Genomic DNA, 24,900 nt, shown 5'->3' with positions numbered 1-24,900 from the left:
TCTTGGTGTGACCCTGGACAACACCCTGTCGTTCTCTGCAAACATAAAAGCAGTGACTCGCTCCTGCAGATTCATGCTCTACAACATCCATCGAGTATGACCCTACCTCACACAGGAAGTGGCGCAGGTCCTAATCCAGCCACTTGTCATCTCCCGCCTGGACTACTGCAACTCTCTGTTGGCTGGGCTCCCTGCTTGTGCCATCAAACCCCTGCAACTTATCCAGAATGCCACAGCCTGCCTGGTGATCAACCTTCCCAAGTTCTCCCATGTCACCCCGCTCCTCGGCACGCTCCACTGGCTTCCAGTCGAAGCTCGTATCCACTACAAGACCATGGTACCTGCCTACAGAGCAGCAAGAGGAACTGCTTCTCCCTACCTTCAGGCTATGCTCAAACCCTACACCCCAACCAGAGTGCTCCGTTCTTCCACCTCTGTGGTTGTCCCACGGACATGCACTAACTGTAAGTGACAAAAATGTAAAGTGCAGGGGCTAACTTTTGACTCAAATTGAAAGTTACAGATTGTTATAATTCCTGACTGTGAGTTTCGGTGAGGGTGAAATAGTAATATTTTGGAATTCAGTGGAAATAAAGCACTGACTGCCATATATTAGTGTTGTCTTTTTACATTAAGTGTATTATTACACCTGCTTAAATTGATCATCTCTCTCAAGGTGGTATTTATTGGAGAGAAGGCAAAGCATTGCGGAGTACTTTTTGCCAAATAAGGCATACTGTCACCCTGTCAGTCTTCATCCACAAACCTGCCAGGTACACAACTGAACCCACACGGAAGGGTAAATCTGGCACAAGGAAATCAACTCCCCTCACTCATTTATTTAGAACCAAATCTACAAAGTAAGCTCAATTATAACATGATCCGATTTTTCATCCTAAAATTGTATCATGACAAATTATTTAAATCCCATCTACAAAGGGGAGACAACCATCACCATACATGTCAACAAAGCCATGTAAACACTGCTATGGTGTGTTTGAACGAATTCTAGCCACAGATCACCTAATTCCATCCTTTTGGTTAGAAATGCGTGCATTTCTCCTTGCTGCTCTGGTTGTAATAGTGTTGGGATATTTTCTAGCCGTTAGTGAGGAGTGCTGCTGTATGATGTGTTTGCTGAGGTCACAGCAATGAAAGAAGGTCGACTCCCCCAGCCATCAGTTAGAAGCGTGAGCGGCACTAAATTGTATTAAATGAAAGACAGGTGTCAGTGACGCCTATTCATCCCAACAGTGGAAACAGAGTGGTGCAAATGCTTCCTCTTGTGTGCAGTGGACACAGGATCAGTGCCAAAGACCGTGGTATGGCATTATGGCAATAATCACACAGCAATACAAAAGGGCCTGCAATTACTTTCGTCATTCATTATGCTTTGCTTACAATGACTGAAAACAACTTACTGTCACACCCGGATCTGTTTCACCTGTCTTTGTGCTTGTCTCCACCCCTTCAGATGTCGCCCATCTTTCCCATTATCCCCAGTGTATTTATACCTGTGTTCTCTGTTTGTCTGTTGCCAGTTCGTCTTGTCGAGCATACCAGCGGTTTTCCCATACTCCTGTTTTTGCTCTGTTTCCCCGGTTTTGACCATTCTGCCTGCCGTTCTGTCCCTTGTGACACTACCCTGGATTACTGACCTCTGCTTGCCCTGAGCCTGCCTGTCACAGATCCCTCCGGAACTGTGTCATTACCACAGCTGGTCCCCATTTCCCTGATTGTAATTGTATAAATGTGCCCTTTGGTTCAAACCATTGGGCTGTCGATTATTGTTCCAATGTCCGTTGGTTGTGTGAGTACCTGTGATGTGTTTTGTCTTTTGTGCCGTTTGTATTGCGCAGAAGATTACGGGTCTCGTCTAGTGTGGTATCATCGTGTGCGTGTATGTTACGGGTCTCGTCCCGGTGTATTTATTCAAGGTACTCCTCGCTCTTTTGTTTGGGTGTCTACCCTGTGTTTTGTATATGTGTTTGTTTTGTCTTCGTCCCCGTGCCTTTACATGGCACGCCGTAATTTAGGTAAATAAACATCCCTATTACGCATTCCAGCACCTATCTTCCGATCCCTTTACCGATGTGACAGAATAATCAACCATCAAGGGAGACAGCGGAAATTGCCCGTCCGACGACGCTGCGACTGGTCCGTCCGGCGCCGCCGTAACTTCAGCAGCTGCAACTGGGCCGTCCGACATCGCCACATCTGGTCCGTCCGACAATGCAACTACAGCAGCTGCAACTGGCTAGTCCGACGCTGCCGCAACTGGTCCGTCCGACGCCGCCGCAACTTTGGCAGCGGCAAATGGCCTGTACGACGACGCAACTTCGGCAGCTGCATCGGGTCCTGATCGTCTTCAGTGCTGGTGTGCGTCAGGGAGGGGTATTGTCACGGATCCCTCCAGAACTGTGTGATTACGCACACCTGGTCCCTATTCCCACTGATTGTAATTGTTTAAATGTGCCCTTTGGTTCACACCATTGGGCTGTCGATTGTTACAATGTCTGTTGGTCGTGTGAGTACCTGTGCTGTGTTTAGGCTTTCGTGCCGCTTGTATTGTACAGATTACGGCTTTTGTCGTGTGGTATCATCGTGTGCGTGTATGTTACGGGTCTCACCCCGGTGTATTTATTCAAGGTACTCCTCGCTCTTTTGTTTGGGTTTCAACCCTGTTTTGCATACGTGTTTGGTCTTCGTCCCCATGTCTTTACATGACACGCTGTAATTTGGGTCAATAAAAAACCCTAAGGCGCAGGAATGCGTAAGTCTCCCGATCCCTTTATACCAACGTGACACTGCCTGCCATTCTGTACGTTTCGGACTCTGCTCTGAATTACTGACCTCTGCTTGACCTGTCGTTTGCCTGCCCCCTGTTTTTGTAATAAACGTTTGTTACGTGGAACTGTCTGCATCTGGGTCTTCTGAGTCATGATACTTACTGTACTTTCATTGAGGTGGACGGACGATTCCATGCCACACCATCTTCCCTACTGCTAGTGAATGAGTGTTGTCATAATGTATACCATAATTTGTGTCGTTTCAGTCATGACAGTTATTCAGACAGCAAGGACAAATCAACAAAGTGGTCCCTTAGACCTTTGACTGCTGTTTAAAAGAACAGTATTACAATGATCAATCTGCCACCCAGGGCATTCAAGTTGTTGCTTGATGGATTTTTCTCAATTTTGGAATTTAGGGATCAGCTACCTCAGCATGGAACCAAGTCATTTTACCAACCAGTGAAAAATACAATAAAGCATTTGGACCTAATGGAGAAATTCACCATTGTCAAATGCATTCTTCTCAGAGCTAGGCTGTGTTTTGTATTCTGTTTTTAATCCCTATATCATTTTAACCAGTTATGGCACCAGGTCACTAAATTTATGACCCCATTTACAGGAGGGGGCCACTTCCTCCCCCAGGCAGGCTCATGTCCAGTAATCCCATAAAGCCCTGTCTGTAACCAACTAATCTGTTTACTAGACATCCCATCAGAGGGGACTCTCCAGTCCCCACAACACCTCTCACCAGGACAAGGGGAGGGACATTTACATCTGTAGATCCTTATTTACTGGCATAACGGCCCGTTCCGGTTGGACACACCGCAGCACAGAAACTCTCCAGATTAAATCCACGGTGTATTGCATTAGCATGCTACCTTGTTGTATGGTTCTGCCATCTCGTGAGAATGTCAAAACACGGACATCATCATGTGGTCTCAGCTGGGTCACAGAAGTGAAATTGACAGTGGGCAGCACACTAAACACCAGGAAAGAGGGGGGCCACTACCATTACTGAAAAGACAATACTATTATATGAAAGGCTAATCCCTGAGCATCCTTAAAGTCATCCTTGAAGTCAATTTTTAAATTCCATTGTTCAATTTTTATTTTATTAGTTTTTTACTCTTTCTATTGTCGCATTGTTTAGAGGTGAACATGCAAGTAAGAATGTCCTTGTACTGTGTACAGTACATCACAATGTGTTTCTGTCCATGTGACAAAAAACTTTAACTTCAACAATTACCACCATCATATAGGAGTAATCATAGATACCAAAGTTTGTTTTGAAAAATGTAATGAGTGCTTATTTGAAAGTTTATTGGAAGAAATGGCTCTCACAATACTGAAAAACAAATCAAAGAAAGCTCTTCACCAAACATTCATTTAAATTATGTGTACAGCAACTCTTGAGAATCATAGCATCAATAAAGAACAGGTAAATGTGTACAGTACAACCTAGACATTTTCTGACTTCAACAATCAGAACTATAAAAATGTTCTACCTTTACCATAAAGACATAAGAACATGTGTTTGTGTTGTGATGTGAATTTCTATTTAGCACCTGGAGCTGCAGCATCTCTCTAGATCTGGCATGTGTCAGCCAGGGAATCGATAGTTGGAGTATGATGGTGCATCTTTGGAGTCACCGCTGGAGGCTGCAGGGAGCAGCAAGAGCCCTGTAGTGACATCTTTTTTGCAGCGATCCATTGCCTCCTTGTACGAGATCTTCTCTTTCGTGATGGGGTCAATCAACTCTTTGGTGTGGGCAGACTTGTCTTGGAGGTTCTTGGCTACTGTGCTGTCGATTATCTTGGTGTTAAGAGCATCTTGGACACTAATGCGACCAGCTTTATGGGGGTTCACCAGCCCCCCAGTCAGGTACTGTGCTTCCATGTACCTCATTGCACTATCCTGAGGTATCCAGCCTTTCTCAGCAGCTTGCCCTACTGCGAGACGCTCCTCGGTCACAGGATCCTCCACTCCAGTGAAGGCCTTCTGAGCATTCAGCAGCAGATGCATGTGACTTTTGTCAAGGAGACCCAGCTCAACTGCTTTGTGAACAGAGAACTTGTCCTTTCTGTTGAGGTCGACGATGCCACCCGTGGCTGCCTGTGCCTCCAGGAGCTTCTGGGCTGTGGTTGGGTCAATAAGGTTTCGAGTCAGGGCACTACGTACAGACATACGGCTGTTGGTGGTGGAGTCCAGCACCCCAGAGATTGGGAAGAGCTCATCACCGCTAGAAATATTCAGGTTGCTACTGCTGCCGTATCTATTGTTTGTGAGACTTGAGTAGGAAGACCTTAGTGATGATGGCATTGTGCTCAAAGAAGATGCCGCAGTGGTCTTTGTCGGTGTCCTTGGTGTTGCGATTGGACCAATGTAAGGCTTTGGTCTGGAATCCCCAGCGACCAGGAGAGCAAATTCTGAGATAGGCATTTTACCCTCCTTGTAGCGGTGCAGATCGGACTGGGTCAAGCGGCCATCCTTTAGAGCATTCCTGACAGAGAACTGCTTTCCACTCTTGCGATCCTGCAGAATCGTGGTCTCCCCATCTGGACCCATTGAGGTGATCTCCTCCCAGTCACATTGTAGCTCCTGAAGTTGGATGTACTTGTTGCGGTCAATCAGGCCCTCTAAGTAGGCATCATATGGTGACATGTATTTGCCAGTCTCGGGGTCAAGGATGCTGATTCTAGTGGAGAGGTTGGTCTCTATGGTGTGTGTCTCAGAGTGGTCGTCTTTCTTAAGATTGTTCTGCAGCTCCATAATGTTGATCTCCTTTTGGTGTATCCGGTCTTTTTCATCCAGGATGTCCTTCTCTAGACGTTGTACCTCAGAATCCATCTTGAAGCCTCTTTGCCTGTTTATCTGGTTTCTCTCACTCATCAGCTTGGATTGCAGCTGGAACGATATGCTTAAATCATGTTTCTCAGACTCCAAAGTCCTCAGTGTTTTGAGGAGATTTTCCTTCTCTCTCATCAGGGAATCTCTATTGAGGGTGATGCTTGTTTCTTCGTGAGAGGTGCTTGACTTTGTTGTCTGGAGCCGGGTCACTTTGGTATTAAGCCTCTGGATTTCATCTTCTTGATCCCGTCTGGAACTTCTTTCCTGCAACACTAGATCTCTGAGATGGTCCCTCTCAGCCTCCACATTCTGGTCCTTCTCCACCCGAATCACCTCTTTATATACAGTCTTTTCAATGGACTTTTCCTTGCGCAGGATGTCCAACTTGATCTTCAGGTTTCGGATGTCCCTTTCCAACCGTCTGATGTTGGTTTCCTCCATATCCATGTCTGTGCGTAAGGCACTGGTTAGTTTCTCAAGCTTGGGGTCTCTCTCCACTTTGAGGACTTCCTCAATAATGATCTTCTCCGCAATGGGTTGAGGGGTATTTTCAAGCTCAAGGATGCGAGATTTGATCTGTCTAAGCTCTGTTTCTACTTGGATCTTTTTTTGCCGGTCTTCCATCAGTGCCAAGTTTTTCTCTTTCTCCTCAACCAGGGCTCTCAACTGTCGAACTTCCAACTCCAGTTTTCTACGGGATTTAACCTCTTCATCCAAGTTCTTGTTCAGCTTTTCATACTCCAGGAGTTGTTTTGGATCCTTCTCAAGACGCACCACTTCCTGCATCACAATCTTCTCCTCTGGTTTCTGCCTTTCCACCATGATGTACTTGTTCTGCAGGTCAAAGACAGTTTCCTCCATGTTGCGTCGTTGCTGGATTTCCTCCCTCACATCTCTCCTCAGACGGTCAGCCTCCTTCTCCAGTAGGGGGTCATTTTCGTATTTGACCACCTCTTTGTTAACAAGCTTTGTCTCTAACTTAGACTTTTCGACCTTCCATTCATCTCTCTCTTTGCGCAGGCGGCTCAGCAGATCCAGGGTGCTGTCATATGAGACCCGCAGAAGTGAAACCTGGTCGTTCAACCTCTTAATTTCCCTGATGACCTCTGGGCTCTTCTCCTCTTTAATCACTTCCTGGGTCACTTCCTTGTACTCTGACTTGGGTTTCTGGGAACGCAGAGATTTAAGATCCACCATAACTGAGTCGATTTCTTTCTCCAGATCAGTGCGGTTTCGATTAGAGTCATGCAGCTCTTTCCTTAGCCTCACCAGCTCCACCTCTGTCTCAGGGTCCACCCTGTAGATCTCATTGATGATCTCCTTGACCTCAAGCTTGGGCCGTACCTTCTCCACTTCACTGTATCGGATCTGGAGGCTGGTGAGTTCCTTCATCAAATCACTGTTGATCTTGTTCTCCTCTTCCAGGCTGGTGTGGATAGTCTTAACCTCATCAATGAGTTTTGGGTCCTGCTCCACCCTCTTCAGCACCTTGGTAACAATCTTTGGCTGGATTGTGGGAATGATCCTCTCAAGTGTGTTTATTTGGCTCCTAGTGCGGAATATGTCATCATTGAGGGACTTGGATCTTAACCCCTCCTTTGAGATTTCGGTCTGAAAGGTCAGAACTGCTTTCAGCATCTCCGGGTCCTTCTCCAGTCTCACCACCTCCTTTTTCACTACTCTCTCTTTGATAGTTGGTCTCTTCTGTGCCAGAACTGTGATCTCAGTTTTCATGTGGACCGTCTCTGTATCTCTCACCTGGACCTCTTGCTCCAGCTTGCACATCTCCTCTCTCAGCTTGGTGGCCTCCTTGTCAAGCTGGGGGTCCCTCTCAAACTCAGTCAACACCTTGGTCAACAGCCTAGGTTTGACATTTGTCAGCTCAGTCTCCCGGCGGATGATATTCTCATTGACAACCTTTATCTCTGTCTGGGTGCCAGAGTGTTTTATAGTCTCATCTTGGATTCTACTCTTCAGGGACACCAGGTCACCCTCTAGTTTGGGGTCACGGTAGTAATGCACAACTTCCCTCTCCTCCATTCGTTCCACACCTCTACGGCTTTTCAGTGAAATAAACCTCTTTCTGTATGTTGCTAGGTCATTCTCAGCATGGGAGCGCCTGGTGATCTCATCCGCCAGCTCTCTCTTTAGAACGTCTGTTTCCTCCAGGTCTTTCTGCTGGCTCTGCAGCTGCCGCTGCTGTTTCACCACCACCTGGCTCACCTTCTCTTCATTCTGTTCAGAGCAGGTAACAGTGGACAATATAGTTTAACCTATACTAGAGTGGGTTTTTTAAATAGGAATTACAGAATCCACTGTGTTGATGTTTTAGAAAGTAATTGTGTCATACTTGGGCAATTATGTTCTTAGCCAATCCCATCTTGTTGAGAAGCTGATCATTCTCTGCAGACACCTCTGAGTAGAGGTTCAGTAGAGCTCTTTCCTGAAACAGAAACACACCGCCTCTAGTCAGATCATGGATCTTGAATCAATGCCCAAACTTGAATGCAAATTAAGTCAACTATAGGATGAGGATTGTTGCGGTCTCTCAGGTCCACAATACCTTTTTCAGCACAGCGTCAGCCATGGCGGATGTGTGGCGTCTTTTTGCATCTTCATCATCCACATCTTTCAGTGTACCACGGTACTTATCAGATTTGGCCTCATACTCCTATGAGACATGGTGAATATATATTTTCTCTTTTAAGAACAACATTGACCAAAACCCTTCAACTGATATGGACATTTTTAATGGTAGCTCTGATTAGATGTATTTTTTTTAACTCACATTGAGGACATTCTGCAAGTCACGGGATTGTTTCACTGCTAGGCCCACATCATCTGATTTCCTTTTTATGTCCTCCACCACTCTCTGAAACGAAAGCAAACACACAATAAGAACAAGAGAAATGTACTACAGAAAACTGACGATGTTCATAGCAGCGACAATTGTTGAGATAAAATAACACAAAAATAAACCCACAAACCTTCTGAGAGTTCTGCTTGAAGTTAATTTGAGAAAGTCCATCACTTGGATTGATCGTATTATTTGGCAGGTTGGTCAAAAATAAGTTCAATGATTGGACAGAGCTCTGGAAGCCTTGATTCTTATTGGTTGCCTCTTGCAGCAGAACCGTTCTATAACAATAGATTTTTTTTAAGCATCAGTATATCATAGACAACAGAAGTAACCACAGACACAAGACATATACAACTCTGACATAAAAACTCAGCAAAAAAAGAGTCAACTGTGTTTATTTTAAGTGTAAATATTTGTATGAACATAACAAGATTCAACAACTGAGACATAAACTGAACAAGTTCCACAGACATGTGACTAACAGAAATTGAATAAGTGGGGTTCAAAATCAAAAGTAACAGTCAGTATCTGGTGTGGCCACCAGCTGCATTAAGTACTGCAGTGCATCTCCTGCTCATGGACTGCACCAGATTTGCCAGTTCTTGCTGTGAGATGTTACCCCACTCTTCCACCAAGGCACCTGCAGGTTCCCGGACATTTCTGGGGGGGGGGGGGCCTAGCCCTCACCCTCCGATCCAACAGGTCCCAGACGTACTCATTGGGATTGAGATCCGCGCTCTTCGCTGGCCATGGCAGAACACTGACATTCCTGTCTTGCAGGAACTCACGCACAGAATGAGCAGTATGGTTGGTGGCATTGTCATGCTGGAGGGTCAGTTCAGGATGAGCCTGCAAGAAGGGTACCACATGAGGGAAGAGGATGTCTTCCCTGTAACGCACAGCGTTGAGATTGCCTGCAATGACAACAAGCTCAGTCCGATGATGCTGTGACAGACCGCTCCAGACCATGACGGACCATCCAAATCGATCCCGCTCCAGAGTACAGGCCTCGGTGTAATGCTCATTCCTTCGACGATAAACGCGAATCCGACCATCACCCCTGATGAGACAAAACCACGACTCGTCAGTGAAGAGCACTTTTTGCCAGTCCTGTTTGGTCCAGCGACGGTGGTTTTGTGCCCATAGGCGACGTTGTTGCCGGTGATGTCTGGTGAGGACCTGCCTTACAACAGGCCTACAAGCCCTCAGTCCAGCCTATCTCAGCCTATTGCGGACAGTCTGAGCACTGATCGAGGGATTGTGCGTTTCTGGTGTAACTCGGGCAGTTGTTGTTGCCATCCTGTACCTGTCCCGCGGGTGTGATATTCGGATGTACCAATCCTGTGCAGGTGTTGTTACACGTGGTCTGCCACTGCGAGGATGATCAGCTGTCTGTCCTGTCTCGCTGTAGTGCTGTCTTAGGCGTCTCACAGTACAGACATTGCAATTTATTGCCCTGGCCACATCTGCAGTCCTAATGCCTCCTTGCAGCATGCCTAAGGCACGTTCACGCAGATGAGCAGGGAACCTGGGCTTCTTTCTTTTGGTGTTTTTCAGAGTCAGTAGAAACGCCTCTTTAGGGTCCTAAGTTTTCATAACTGTGACCTTAATTGCCTACCGTCTGTAAGCTGTTAGTGTCTTAACGACTGTTCCCCAGGTGCATGTTCATTAATTGTTTATGGTTCATTGAACAAGCATGGGAAACAGTGTTTAAACCCTTTACAATGAAGATCTGTGAAGTTATTTGGATTTTTATGAATTATTTTGAAAGACAGGGTCCTGAAAAAGGGACGTTTCTTTTTTGCTGAGTTTAGCTGTGGGACAGATGGGGTTCTCACCTCTCCTGTAGCTGACTGTTGACGTTGGCATAGCGGTTCTTCAGGTGTTTGACCTCTGTCTGCTGGCAGCGGATGTCTGGGCAGTACTCATGGAAGCCCTTCTGCAGGGAGCTGCTCAGCTGCTCTGTGGACTCCAAGTCCCTGCTCAGCTTCAGCATCTCATCCTGCTTTAACGCTACATCCTTGCGCATGTTCTGTTTGTAGGACAAGGGAGAAACACAGGGGACTGATCAAAGAGGATGGATCAATCAAAGCAAAACACTCACTGCAACTTGTAAGAGTCCATCATAATGACATGATGTGTGATGAACTTTAAGTAGTCATATGACTGAAATACTGTTACCTGAAGCTTCTGGATGCGTGTCTGGAGGACGTTGGGAACATCAGGGATGGCAACATCTTCAGCCAGCTGCTCCTCAAAGCCAGAGACTGAGTTGTCCACCATATTGATCTGCCTCTCCAGGAACATGGAAGCTGTGGCTCTGGTCAAGATAAAGAAATTAGTGAGTGAGAATAATCTTGAGGAATTGGATGTAAATCAAATGAAAACAAGTAAAAAAATAAGAACATATAGTTAACGCAACCGTTACATAGTTTTTTTAAATTTCACATTGTAAACTAAATTATTACTTTTTGTTGTACAGGTCACAGAGGACGTTGGTGTCGTCAAACTTGTTGTTAAGACCACTCAGTTTGAGTGACAGGGCGGAGGTGGTGGGCCCAAGGGGCTTCTGGGCTAGGATGGGATCCATATCTCTCTGGACCGCTGCCTTCTCTGCCTCCAGGTTCCTAACAGTCAGGGTGTCCCTCTGCAGGGCAAAACACACCATGGATATCACACTCTGGAACCACGCTGTCCATTATAATGATGCTATGTAGCAGCCTGCAGTGGTCTGAAATAAAAAACAATCCCTTCACCTCATGCTCCTTCAGCCTGTTGGCCAGGTCACGTGTGGGGTCACTGCGATCCAGAGGGGCCCTCAGCCGGCTCAGGATGTCCTTCTCACTGTTGTCCAGGTTCTTGCTGATCTTGTCCAGCACCGTGGTCTTTGGGTCCACTGGGGCATTAGCCACAGGGGCTGAGGACAAGCAGAGGGCACAGTGAGAAATAAAGGGACAGGAGAGGGCCACACTGAGTCTAGTCCCCTGTATCTACTCGGGTCCCACTGTGAGTTCAAACTAAGTGATTTCTGCTGAAGTTCTTAGCAAGTGGAGTGATGTTCCACTCACCTGCTCTCACTGAGCACACCACCTCCACACCGGGGCTCCTTAGGGAGGCCATCAGAGTGGTTCTCTTTCTCTTCAGGTTAGAAAGCTCTCTGTACAGACTGGACATACAAACACACAATGTCATTACAGTTCGCCTGTGATGATGGTTAAGTTTTGGGTCATTGTAATAAGGAGAGTCTTTTTTTCTCCCTCTTTACCTTTCCACTTTCTCAAGGGCCTCAGTGTCTGGCGGTGGGACCAGGAAGCAGGCTCCAGGCAGGGTTTTGGTCTTCCCAGTGCTGGTCTGGACCTCCCAGTTCTCATTGTCTAAGTTGGACTTTAGCATGAGCTTCTCTGCTTGAGACACTGAGTCCTAAGGGTGGCAGGAGTTTGCATCATTATATTGTGCTACAGCTGTCAATTGACAGGACATTAGCTTGCCCTTTAGCTTCTCAGAACTCTCACAATGCTATTCTATGAAGCTGTTTTCTACCTCTCCATTGGTCCATTCACACAGGGACACCACAGGGGTGGGTTTGGTGGGGCGGAGACGCCGCAGCTTCAGAGGGGCGATGGTGCTGCTGAGCTCCCTCAGGGCTACGAGGCGCTGTTCGTTCCTCTCTATCGCTCTCTCATCACCCTGAGGATATGAGATACAGAAGATATTAGAGAACAGATTGAAATAATGCTGTATGTCATAGAAACGACTGAACTTAGATACAAAGAATAAGCCAAATCTCACCTCAAGCTGTAGCAGGATCTCTGGGTTGTTCTTGTTGTCCAGTGATTTGGGGTCCAGATTAGAGTTGAGTCTCTTCATGGACTCAGACAAGGTCTCTACATCCAGCTGGTACTGTAGGTAGGAACACACATAGGAGCAATGTTACATTGAGCCATGAGAACGAGCCATAAGAAACGTCATTTCCCAGGGTTAAGAGATTAAATACCTTCCTGTAGTTATCTATGTTGTCAAGGTGTACCTCCTGGCAGATGCACAGGTTTAGGAAGCTCTGCCACTCGTTCTGCAATGCGTCGCTGTGTGCCTGAGACGAACCAAGCATATTGTCCCATGGAAGATCAGAGTAGATGATGAGGTGAGTAACTCATGTGGTGAGTAACTCAATGTCCTATACTTAAGCTATTACAATGGTAAAAGTTAACATTTTGTAGCCATATAAACATACCCGTATTGTGGAGCTGGCAGGGTGCTTCATTTCAACGAGACGATCCCCATCCATCTGTAGCTGGTTGGTCTCACTCTCATGTGTTAGCAGAGTGTTGTTTTTGAACTTCTCGTACTCCATGCGCACCCCTGGGGGGTCCAGCATGCGGTCGCTCCAGTCCTTCCTGAGGACCCTCTCCTGGTACTCACTCAGGTAGACCAGCTCCTTACTGCAGCCCTGCATGTAGTCATACAGAGAGGCCAGGTACCTGTGTCTCCACAGGGAGGCCTCCTGCACCACACAGCATGGGGAGAGACAGATCAGTCACACCTGGACTATCTTATAGTCAACGGTGGAGAGATAGCACAGGCACAAATGTTCAAATACAACCACAACAGTGTAGCATTCTGAGCCCCTTTGAGAGCCATACTTTAATGCACACACATATGTATTACATAACTTCTGGACTCACCAAGAGATCTGTGTACTGTCTCTGAATGGTAGACAACTTTGCCTGTGGACAGAAAACAAACCATGAAAATCATTGTTTAGAGTTTCTCCCTAGTTTTGGTGAGATTCAGAATGAAGAAAGCAGCCGAGGGCTTTGTAGTCGTTACCGGAGAGCCAGTGCTGCTGCGGTTCATTTGGGAGCCGTAGGCCTCCATCTCCTGGTGCAGGATGTTATGAGAGGCAATCTGCTTCTCCACATCAGACAGGTTGGGCCCGTACCTCTCTGCACGTATCTGCTTCTATAACACACAGCACACAGGTACAGTAAATCCTCTAGAGTTCAGCTGTATGTTTACCTCAACCACATGTCTTGTTAACTTTGTTTGGCTGTTTTCCCCCTGGGGATAATAAAGTTTTGTACCACTACTACTACATTCAGAAAGATATGTTACTCCAAGCAACTAGGAGCTAATACCAAAGGTTTGGTTGCACCAGCAGAAAGCGGTGGTCAACCAAAGTTGTTATATAATGGCAGGACAGTACTGTCTATGGTCATACTGACCTTGAATAGAGATATGGCCAAGGATATGGCAGGCTCACCTGTTTCTCCTCCAGCACCTGAGACCAGTCAATCCTGGGAGTGAGCTCCACCTCCTGCACTGCCTCATACAGGTCCCGGTACATGGTACAGTCCTTAGACCAGCGGTCATGGAGGTTTCTCACACTGAGGAACAGAAAAAAAGGAGAAATCAGAGGCATATTGAAAGAGGGAAAGAGAGAACATGAGTGTTCAGAACGTTCTCTGAGAGCCTCTGGAAAAGTATCTCTTTCACAAAACCATTGTTTCATATATTATAAGTGTGTGTGTGTGTGTGTGTGTGTGTGTGTGTGTGTGTGTGTGTGTGTGTGTGTGTGTGTGTGTGTGTGTGTGTGTGTGTGTGTGTGTGTGTGTGTGTGTGTGTGTGTGTGTGTGTGTGTGTGTGTGTGTGTGTGTGTGTGTGTGTGTGTGTGTGTGTGTGTGTGTGTGTGTGTGTGTGTGTGTGTGTGTGTGTGTGTGTGTGTGTGTGTGTGTGTGTGTGTGTGTGTGTGTGTGTGTGTGTGTGTGTGTGTGTGTGTGTGTGTGTGTGTGTGTGTGTGTGTGTGTGTGTGTGTGTGTGTGTGTGTGTGTGTGTGTGTGTGTGTGTGTGTGTGTGTGTGTGTGTGTGTGTGTGTGTGTGTGTGTGTGTGTGTGTGTGTGTGTGTGTGTGTGTGTGTGTGTGTGTGTGTGTGTGTGTGTGTGTGTGTGTGTGTGTGTGTGTGTGTGTGTGTGTGTGTGTGTGTGTGTGTGTGTGTGTGTGTGTGTGTGTGTGTGTGTGTGTGTGTGTGTGTGTGTGTGTGTGTGTGTGTGTGTGTGTGTGTGTGTGTGTGTGTGTGTGTGTGTGTGTGTGTGTGTGTGTGTGTGTGTGTGTGTGTGTGTGTGTGTGTGTGTGTGTGTGTGTGTGTGTGTGTGTGTGTGTGTGTGTGTGTGTGTGTGTGTGTGTGTGTGTGTGTGTGTGTGTGTGTGTGTGTGTGTGTGTGTGTGTGTGTGTGTGTGTGTGTGTGTGTGTGTGTGTGTGTGTGTGTGTGTGTGTGTGTGTGTGTGTGTGTGTGTGTGTGTGTGTGTGTGTGTGTGTGTGTGTGTGTGTGTGTGTGTGTGTGTGTGTGTGTGTGTGTGTGTGTGTGTGTGTGTGTGTGTGTGTGTGTGTGTGTGTGTGTGTGTGTGTGTGTGTGTGTGTGTGTGTGTGTGTGTGTGTGTGTGTGTGTGTGTGTGTGTGTGTGTGTGTGTGTGTGTGTGTGTGTGTGTGTGTGTGTGTGTGTGTGTGTGTGTGTGTGTGTGTGTGTGTGTGTGTGTGTGTGTGTGTGTGTTTGTTTTCTTGCTGGAACTCACTCAATCTCTATTTCTCCAGCCTGTGGGTGTGAAAGCTTCTTGGCCCGGTCCACATCCAGGAACAGATCCTTCAGCAGCCCCTCAGCCCCAGCTAGGATCTCTGTATTCTCCTTCTGGTGCAGTAAGGGCCTGTCCTTCTTGTCATTCACTGTGTCCTGGAACAGAAACGGAAAGGCACTCCCCATCATGACACATTTGTGTTGAATTGCACATTGATAAATTATCTGTGGGGGATTGAAAAGTTTTTGCTTGATCAAGTGGAATTAAGGGATGCGTATTTCATTAAGTTGGGCATTGTAACGTGTTAGGTAAAGGTGTATGTATAACTGTGTAATTACATACACAGGCAGTGTGTGGGTAGGGATGGTAGGACCTCTTACCACAGCCATCAGCTCCTCAGAGCGCAGCACATTCTTCTCCACCTGGTCTGCATTGCTCTGCATGCGCACCACCAGCACGGCCACATCATTACCTTGGCTCCTGGGAAGAGAAAAGACAAACCTCCATTCACATCAGTGTAATTGACACATTGTTGAAACCAGTAGGCCTATCTAAGAGAGCTCAGTAGAGCAACCTGGATGTTCAGGAACCAGATTCCAGGTTTGGTAGAATAATCAAAATGAGAACCAGACTCAGGCAGAACAAAAAGTATTCCTCAGCCTCCCCCATCCAACTTTACAAAGGACTCTCACTCATCTACACTCTTCTAGCAATCAACACATCTTTAAGTCTGTATGTTCTTGTACTTATTGTTCTGTCATTCCCACTCGTAGTCGCTGTTATGAAAGTCAGCTATTTATTCGTACACACCCTCACATTGATGGATTATTGAGGAGTGTCCTCAGGAATTTACAGAGAATGGGTGACATAGCACATGGAATTCTACTGATGTCCCCATGAATCGCTTTGATCAAAGTTAATAGCTGATGAATGCAATTACATTCCAATGGGACAATAAAATTAATAGTGATAGTGGGGGGAGAGATTTACTGTTTTAACATTGTGGTATCCAGTATCTCACACATGCCTTGTTGACAGTTTTGAGTCATTTAGGCAACTGCTTATCTCTGTTAGTATATGTGGTAAAATGACAAAGTCCACATGGGTTTGGCAGACATATCCTGTCACATCCTAAAGAAGGTTAAAAGGAGTTAGATAATGCATAGCTACCGTACCAAAGCAAACAGCACACACACATGTCAGGGTGAGTAGGAGTGTGACAGGCAGACACTAAAGGGAAGCCTAAAAGTCACCCTGCTGGTTCTATAAGATAGAGAGCTGCAACGGATCCAGACTCTACACCCTGTCGCTCCAAGACACCCCCCAGTGTAGGAGTGATGTGGAGGGTGTTCCTGCATGTGGTGAGTGACACAGTGTTCAGTGATGTAAAGGAACTGAAAGATAAGCCTCAGATTATTGATTTATCAAGGCACACTTGAAAGGAACATAGTACATATTTCACAAAAACATATCTATTCATCTCTACCCAACTTTGTATATACACAAATCTGATAGAACCTGTTTAAGCAACAGAACACACAGTACATACCCTCTTCTCTATATAAACATAAATCCTGAGTCTTCCAGCGATGTACCTAAACACATTCCAAATCTGCTGTCTGTCACTCACTTGTGTGAGATCACACTTCTTCAAACAGTGCTTTTATGTGCTCTGGGCTCTTTGTTACCGGGCCAGGCCACCTTAGTGTAACATAGTATTATCCATCAGAGCTATTGTTGCTCTGTCTACATAATTAGTCAGAGCAGCCATCTATTGAATACTGAGAGCAATGTGGAAGATCAATGCACCTTAATGTCCCACCCCATTGCTAAAGGCACACATCAGTGGTTACATACAACACAGTCCAAATACCAATGAGATTACTCTTTTCTCAGTAAAGTAAACACATTGTGACAGTTACTACAGAAATGATTGTCTTGTCTCATCATCAATCGGCGGCATATAAGATATATTTAATGCTTATGTAAGGTAGCCATGAGACGTTACCAATACTAAGTCCTCATAGATCAAATCTGATACTTTATCTAAATCATCTACTGCATTTTCCTGGAAGACTGCAGACTCTCAAAAATACACCATCATTCCAAGTTGGACATAGAAAAGACCAGTCAACAAATGCCCACATGTGCAGTGGACTAGATTCCAGGTCGCCCCTACAGGGAATACAAGCAGGCTGAGATGAAAAAATAAATAAAATAAGAGACAGAGACAGAGAAAAGAGAAGGAAAGAGAAGGAAACATGACACATCAAAGTTCAGGCAACGGAGGGAAAACTCACTGGGCCACTTTCACCAGGTCGTACTCCTTCTTCTTGCTGAACATCCTGGGAGGCTGTGTGTCCTGTCAGTCCCAGTGCAATTATCTTACTCCTCACTTCCCTCTCCTCGCTGTACCTCTCCCTCTAGCCGTGTCTCCTCTCTCTAGTTAAAGAGCAGCCACCTGTCTCAGCTCCACCCCAATGAACAGGTGTGTCATCATGAAGGCACTAGACCAGAGGAACAGACCGGGTAAACCTGTTCCTCTCTCCTGCTCTCCATCCCACTCTCTCTCTCTCTGTCTCTCTCTCACATTCTCTCCATTCCTACACACCTGCATTCCTATCTTTTAATATATTTACTTTCTCTTACCTGGGCATAATCAATAAAGATCGTTTTGTTATAGACATTGTTGAATAGGCACTGCTTTTCTAGATCAAGGGAGTCAACACTAAGAGATACACATTATTATAACAGTGTGATTCCTCATTGGTAGACTTCCAATGGAGAAACACTGGAATGTGGCAGGGCCAGTCACCTGTTAGATTCCAGGGTGCTACTAACTCACATTTACTGACTTCAATCAAACCAATCTAAATTAATTTCCACCTTGAAACATTGGAGATTGAATTATCTAGTAATGACATTAAACCACTGATTAGTTGTCATTACAAACAGAATATCTAGATTCTAGACATATTTGGGATGAAATGCCAGAACACTAAAAGGCTATAGTGTAATGCCAAACAATACACCAACATCCACTTCGGCCTAAAGTTCACACTACATAAAAACATATCCAACAAGAATGATCATAGTTACTACTACATACACCTTTATTGAAGGTTGGGCACACCACATTCCAACTGTGCTATCCACCCAACAAGCAAACAGAGAAGGACAATAATGTTTAGAGAGTATCAGACTAAGAGGGTGTGATCTGTGGGTAGTAAAAATATCACAAAAATATCCAAGGGAAACGTAATAGCTATCTGTAGTAGTGTGATTTAAATGTTGTGTTAGCCCACTACAGAAAGGGTGCAGTGAAACTGGACAAGTTAAAACAAGTCTATCTTACAACAACCTAAGATAATAAACAAAACGTGACAACTTGACAAGCATTTGACATCACCATTGATCCTTTATTTTAGGAAGTCAAAACTGTGCAGACCAAAGTGGGTGGTCGTGCTTGTATTCTGTAGCTTAGCCATAGGGTACAGCATCGGACACTACAGTACAGTAGGCTACAGTTCCCCAGGCTTCTGAGTATCAGTGATTATCAGACACACACCCTGTTCAATTACCCCTCTTAGTATTTATATATATATATATTATTTCCCTTTATTTAACTAGGCAAGTCAGTTAAGAACAAATTATTGTTTTCAATGACGGCCTAGGAACAGTGAACAACTGCCTTGTTCAGGGGCAGAACGACAGATTTTTACCTTGTCAGCTCAGGGAATCGATCTTGCAACCTTTCGGTTACAAGTCCAACACTCTAACCACTAGGCTACCTGCCACACCTAGTATAATGAGTCAAGGTCTCAGAGAGGAATGCAGAGTACCCTTACCGCTGAGGGAAGAGCTGGGGCCTCTGCTGACGGTAGAAAGATAAATATTTATGAGTGTATGTGCATTGTGCCCTCGTAATCAAAAATCTAATCAAATCCAATTGTATTCATCACATGCTTGTAAACAACAGTGAAATGCTTACAGGCCCTTCCCAACAACGCAGAGAGAAAGAAAATAGAGAAATAATCGAAAAATAATAACACGTAATAATACAAGTTATAATAAATACACCATGTGTATACACCATATGCTGCAGTAGTTTATGTGTCGGGGGGCTAGGGTCAGTTTGTTATATCTGGAGTACTTCTCCTGTCTTATCCGGTGTCCTGTGTGAATTTAAGTATGCTCTCTCTAATTCTCTCTTTCTCTCTTTCTCTCTTTCTCTCTTTCTTTCTCTCTCTCGGAGGACCTGAGCCCTAGGACCATGCCTCAGGACTACCTGGCATGATGACTCCTTGCTGTCCCCAGTCCACCTGGCCGTGCTGCTGCTCCAGTTTCAACTGTTCTGCCTGCGGCTATGGAACCCTGACCTGTTCACCGGACGTGCTACCTGTCACAGACCTGCTACTTTCAACTCTCTAGAGACAGCAGGAGCGGTAGAGATACTCTTAATGATCGGCTATGAAAAGCCAACTGACATTTACTCCTGAGGTGCTGACTTGCTGCACCCTTGACAACTACTGTGATTATTATTATTTGACCATGCTGGTCATTTATGAACATTTGAACATCTTGGCCATGTTCTGTTATAATCTCCACCCGGCACAGCCAGAAGAGGACTGGCCACCCCTCATAGCCTGGTTCCTCTCGGTTTCTTCCTAGGTTTTGGCCTTTCTAGGGAGTTTTTCCTAGCCACCGTGCTTCTACACCTGCATTGCTTGCTGTTTGGGGTTTTAGGCTGGGTTTCTGTACAGCACTTTGAGATATCAGCTGATGTAAGAAGGGCTATATAAATAAATTTGATTTGAATTGATGTGCAGGGGTACGAGGTAATAACTTGGTTATATACACAGGGTACCAGTACTGAGTGGATGTGCAGGGGTACGAGGTAATAACTTGGTTATATACACAGGGTACCAGTACTGAGAGGATGTGCAGGGGTACGAGGTAATAACTTGGTTATATACACAGGGTACCAGTACTGAGTTGATGTGGAGGGGTACGAGGTAATTGAGGTAGACATGTACACATAACTAGGAATAAAGTGACAAGACAAAAGGATAGATAATAAACAGTAGCAGCAGCACATGTAATAAGTTAAAAAAAGTTTGTGAAAAAAAGGTCAATGCAGACAGTCCAGGTTAACTATTTAACTAACTGTTTAGCAGTCTTATGGCTTGGGGGTAGAAGCTGTTCAGGGTCACATTGGCTCCAGACTTGGTGCATCGGTACCTCTTGCCATGTGGTAGCAGAGAGAACAGTCTATGACTTTGGTGGCTGGAGTCTTTGACCATTTTTAGGGCCTTCCTCTGACACCGACTGGTATATAATTACACAAGCATGTGCAATTAATAGAAAAGTGGGAGGTGGGAGTTTATGTCTGAGTTATATTAACGCTACTAACTCATAACGTGATGTCTACGGCTGACTGAAAGCTGTGGTTTAGCATGCTGTTGAGCATCAGGCTTGACGTAGGTATGTCTGGCTCACATCCATAGCGGGTACAGTACTCTCCTGACCAACGGCAACATGCCAGTAGAGAAACATGCAAGATACTAAAGATACAAAAAGTGAAGAGTGATGAATGAAGAGGGACCTACAGGTAACTGCCAAAATAAAGGAAACACTTGAGTAAATGAGGGATACAAAGTATATTGAAAGCAGGTGCTTCCACACAGGTGTGGTTCCTTAGTTAATTAAGCAATTAACATCCCATCATGCTTAGGGTCATGTATAAAAAGGCCCATTTATTATTTTGGTTACCATGGCTAGAAGAAGAGATCTCAGTGACTTTAAAAGAAGGATTTCAAAGATGCATAGGGGGTTTAAAGGGCATGTGTGTGTCTCAGTCACCAGATCTCAGCCCAATTGAACACCTATGGGAGATTCCTGAGCGGCGCCTGGTACAGCGATTTCCACCACCATCAACAAAACACTAAATAAAGGAGTTTCTCATGTAAGAATGATGTCGCATTCCTCCAATAGAGTTCCAGACACTTGTAGAACTATGCCAAGGCGCATTGACGCTGGCAGCTCGTGGTGACCAAACGCTCTATTTAGACACTATGCTGGTTTTCTATATTTTGGTAGTTACTTGTATGCCATACACTAAATTATCAAAAGTATGTGGACACCTGTTTGTCGAACATCTCATTCCTAAATCATGGGCATTAATATAAAGTTGGTCCTTCCTTTGCTGCTCTAACAGCTTCCACTCTTCTGGGAAGGCTTTCCACTAGATATTGGAACATTGCTGCTGGGATTTGCTTCTATTCAGCCACAAGAGCATTAGTGAGGTTGGGCACTGATGTTGCGCAATTAGGCCTGGCTCGCAGTCAGCGTTCCAATTCATCCCAAAGGTGTTTGATGGGGTTGGGGTCAGGACTTTTGTGCAGGCCACACCGATCTCGACAAACAATTTCTGTAAGGACCTTGCTTTGTGCACGGGGGCATTGTCATGTTGAAACAGGAAAGGGCATTCCCCAAACTGTTGCCACAAAGTTGGAAGCACAGAATCGACTAGAAAGTCATTGTATGCTGTAGCATTAAGATTTCTCTTCACTGGAACTAACGATCATAATTGCTCCTCCATCAAACTTCTCAGTTTGCACTATGCATTGGGGCAGGTAGCGTTCTCCTGGCATCTGCCAAACCCAGATTCGTCCCTTTATCGTTCATTTAAAAAAAGATGTAGGCCTATCTCACTTCATAATCCCAGTTAAAAAATACTCACTCTGAGTAAAGCAGCAGTGCTGGTGATGACAAAATCACATCTTTCAAAGTTCAGGTTTTCCTAATGTGGTCATAAGGTGTGGGCTACCGGTGCTGCATATTATTGCATTGTAAATGTCCAATCTCATTTACTGACTTAACATGTAACTCAACCACACCCCTCCCCTATCCAACTACACCACAGGGCAGAACACATACCTGGTTAAATTCCACATTATGCAAACCTGGCTGCCATTAATCTGGGAGAGGCTCAGTCAAGAACACACAAATAATTTACAGAGAGAGCACATTTCAGTCAAGGTATGTAACACTGAAGAGCAGGGCTTGAACTACAAGGGTTATGGGAACAAAGCAAACAAGGGCATTCCCTTAATCATTGAAAACATCAAAAGGGTCCCCAAGAGCAGGTGTTTAATACTTATGTTGGCCCAGGCCCCTATTTTTAGGGAAATGTCTAGTGAATATCAAATCAAATCAAACGTTATTGGTCGCGTACACATATTTAGCAGATGTTATCGCGGGTGTAAAGAAATGCTTATGTTCCTAGCTCCAACAGTGGAGTAATACCTGACAGTACAAAACAATACACTCAAATCCCCAAAATAAATAATAAATATAGAGATATTAGAACGAGCAATGTCAGAATTCGGAACGTTGAATTTCTGGTCCAAATGCCGATCTAATATCAAAAAGTAATTTTCGGATGTAGGTAATAATGCAAGAAATGTTCTGAGCAAATAATGTAAGAAATAACACACACAAAAATATACTGCAAAATTGGTTACGAGCTAGGAACAGGGCGACCATGTCCGTAGGCGCCATCTCCGCTAACGTGTAATTTCAACCCTGACAAAGAGTTCTAAAGAATCACTCTCTTTGAAACACTTCTTAATTGCACATTTACAAATTGAGACATGAATGGATGCAGAAGAACATAATACCTGTGTCTGTGATTCACTGTGGCCTGTTGCTTGGGACAGGACCTCCAAAACTGCCACTTGGATTATTTCTCACTGCTGGATCATGAGAAAGCACCAGTCATGAGAGGCGAGGCTGCAGCAAACAAGGAAAGATAAATATAACCAGCTTTCCTAGGCTAAAAAAGCAGGCAGTATTTACAGTTAACATGCCAAACATACACGATATATACAAAAGTATGTGGACACCCCTTCAAATTTGTGGATTCAGCTATTTCAGCCACACTTGCTGCAATCTCCATAGACATACATTGGCATTAGAATGGCCTTACTGAAGAGCTCAGTTACGTTCAAGGTGGCACCATCATAGGATGCCACCTTTCCAACAAGTCAGTTTGTCAAATTGCTGCCCTGCTAGAGCTGCCCAGTTCGACTGTAAGTTCTGTTATTGTGAAGTTGAAACATCTAGGAGCAACAACAGGAGGTGGTAGGTCACACAAGCTCACAGAAAGCGAGGTCCATACAGAAATGGTTTGTCGAGATCGGTGTGGAATACCTTTATTTGACTAGGCAAGTCAGTTTAAGAACAAATTCTTATTTACAATGACGGCAAACACTGGCCAAACCCGGACGACGCTGGGCCAAATGTGCACCGCCCTATGGGACTCTCAATCACGGCCGATTGTGATACAGCCTGGACTCGAACCAGGGTGTCTTTAGTGACGCCTCTAGAACTGAGAACCAGTGCCTTAGACCTCTGCGCCACTCGGGAGCCCGACAGGCCTCCACAGAGCCCTGACCTCAACCCCATTAAACATCTTTGGGATGAATTGGAACACCGACTGCGAGCCAGGCCTAATCGCCCAACAGCACTAATACTCTTGTGGATGTATGGAAGCAAGTTCCCACAGCAATGGTCCAACATCTAGTAGAAAGCCTTCCCAGAAGAGTGGAAGCTGTTATAGCGGCAAAGGGGGGACCTACTACAAATTAATGGCCATGTTTTTGGAATGAGAGTTTCGACAAGGTGTCCACATACTTTTGGTCATGTAATGTACTCTAGGGCCATTCAGATCATCACGGTTGTGAAAATATGTACCTCTCACCCTCAAGCCATCTAGAAGAAACTGAGCTCATGAGTTCCATGCTTTTCCCCAGCAGGGTCAGACATCACAATATAGTCACTATCTGCTTGCCATCTAGAATGGATACAGTACAAGGTGTCAAAACCTTTAATACAGTTGTTTCATCTGTGTTGAGCTTTAATAGATTTGTGTCACTTCACCCAAACAAGTCCCTGCCAACGCCTCAGTGGGCAGACAGGGTCAACCAGTTACCCAACCCTCACCAGCTTGCTAGAGGGATGGGTGAGGATGGTTTCATGTGCTGCTCAGTGAAAGCAGGCAGAGAAAGATGTTAGGTAAATACTTGAGTAAATCCAGGCCATAATGGATGGATGGCATCAGATGAAATTGACTGACAATTTTCCTTCCCCAAAAAATTTAATCGAAAGCGGCCACTTGAGTCAATATTTAGAAGGCTGTGTTCAAGACATGACAGCTGGTATTGTTTCCAGTACAGACAGGCCCCTCCCTCAGGTAAAGTATTACATACACATAAGAAACCATGACTCAAAACTAAAACGGTTATGACAGCCGCCATACCAGCTGAGAGCCTTTCCTAGCATTGCACAGCAGACACCTGCAAAACCGATGGGGGTGACATTTTAAGTGCACATTTGCCTCGGCATTTAGACAACGAATTAGGTATATGCAGTTACCCATCTAGTCAATTTTAGGGAAATTCAGCTTAGTGGCAGGTCAGACAGTACCCATTATCACTGACAAATGTGGAGGTTGTTTAATCATTGATTGTGTCACTCCAGTCTCCTTTAACCCCTGATTTACATAAGGTACATCAATAGGCTGACAATGTCACCATAGCACAAGCAGGGGGGGTGTTATATTGAGTTGCTAGATGAGATAGCTCTGAACTCCTTGCCATTTGCAAAAAATAAATAGCTCTAGAGGAAGTCTTTAAATCCAACAGTACTATTACATTGATTTGACATAACTGCACGTCTCAATCCCCAGTATTAACAGGTGCGGTGTAGTCAAGCATAAGCATTCACTAATTTAAGCTATTGACAATGTTCATAGATTCTGCTAGACAGAAG

General features: G+C 45.1%; 1 protein-coding gene and 1 long non-coding RNA gene across 3 annotated transcripts; one reads left to right on the top strand and one right to left on the bottom strand.

Moving 5' to 3' along the window:
• Positions 1-1,772: 1,772 nt before the first annotated feature.
• LOC139565284 (uncharacterized) lies at positions 1,773-2,919 on the top strand. The gene is made up of 2 exons (XR_011672884.1): positions 1,773-1,937; positions 2,067-2,919. It is a non-coding gene; the product is annotated as an uncharacterized lncRNA (long non-coding RNA).
• Positions 2,920-4,091: 1,172 nt separating this feature from the next.
• LOC139565282 (envoplakin-like) lies at positions 4,092-24,833 on the bottom strand. 2 transcript variants are annotated; one of them, XM_071385482.1, is made up of 21 exons: positions 22,749-24,833; positions 15,447-15,546; positions 15,067-15,221; positions 13,761-13,884; positions 13,328-13,459; positions 13,183-13,224; positions 12,732-13,001; positions 12,495-12,590; positions 12,290-12,400; positions 12,041-12,187; positions 11,766-11,920; positions 11,569-11,666; positions 11,257-11,417; positions 10,969-11,147; positions 10,682-10,820; positions 10,339-10,532; positions 8,628-8,778; positions 8,429-8,512; positions 8,204-8,311; positions 7,991-8,083; positions 4,092-7,875 (listed from the first exon to the last, which is right to left on the bottom strand). In XM_071385482.1, the coding sequence occupies exons 2-21, from the start codon at positions 15,507-15,509 to the stop codon at positions 4,393-4,395; spliced, it is 5,985 nt and encodes a 1,994-aa protein (XP_071241583.1). In that variant the 5' UTR covers positions 15,510-15,546; positions 22,749-24,833; the 3' UTR covers positions 4,092-4,392. The 2 variants fall into 2 exon arrangements, with proteins under 2 accessions (XP_071241583.1, XP_071241582.1); XM_071385481.1 differs by lacking the exon at positions 22,749-24,833 and adding an exon at positions 17,367-17,546.
• Positions 24,834-24,900: the final 67 nt, after the last annotated feature.

Source organism: Salvelinus alpinus, chromosome 36 (assembly GCF_045679555.1).
Source record: "Salvelinus alpinus chromosome 36, SLU_Salpinus.1, whole genome shotgun sequence".
Lineage (NCBI taxonomy): Eukaryota > Metazoa > Chordata > Actinopteri > Salmoniformes > Salmonidae > Salvelinus > Salvelinus alpinus.
This window is presented reverse-complemented; position numbering and strand designations above follow the sequence as displayed.

Excerpts from the sequence above, each read along its gene's own strand:
- LOC139565282 (XM_071385481.1), bottom strand. The coding sequence starts at position 17,410 with ATGTTCAGCAAGAAGAAGGAGTACGACCTGGTGAAAGTGGCCCA. Across the intron at positions 13,460-13,760 it reads AGGTGCTGGAGGAGAAACAG|AAGCAGATACGTGCAGAGAG; the intron begins GTGAGCCTGCCA and ends TGTGTGTTATAG. Across the intron at positions 13,002-13,182 it reads GACAGTACACAGATCTCTTG|GAGGCCTCCCTGTGGAGACA; the intron begins GTGAGTCCAGAA and ends TGTGTGGTGCAG.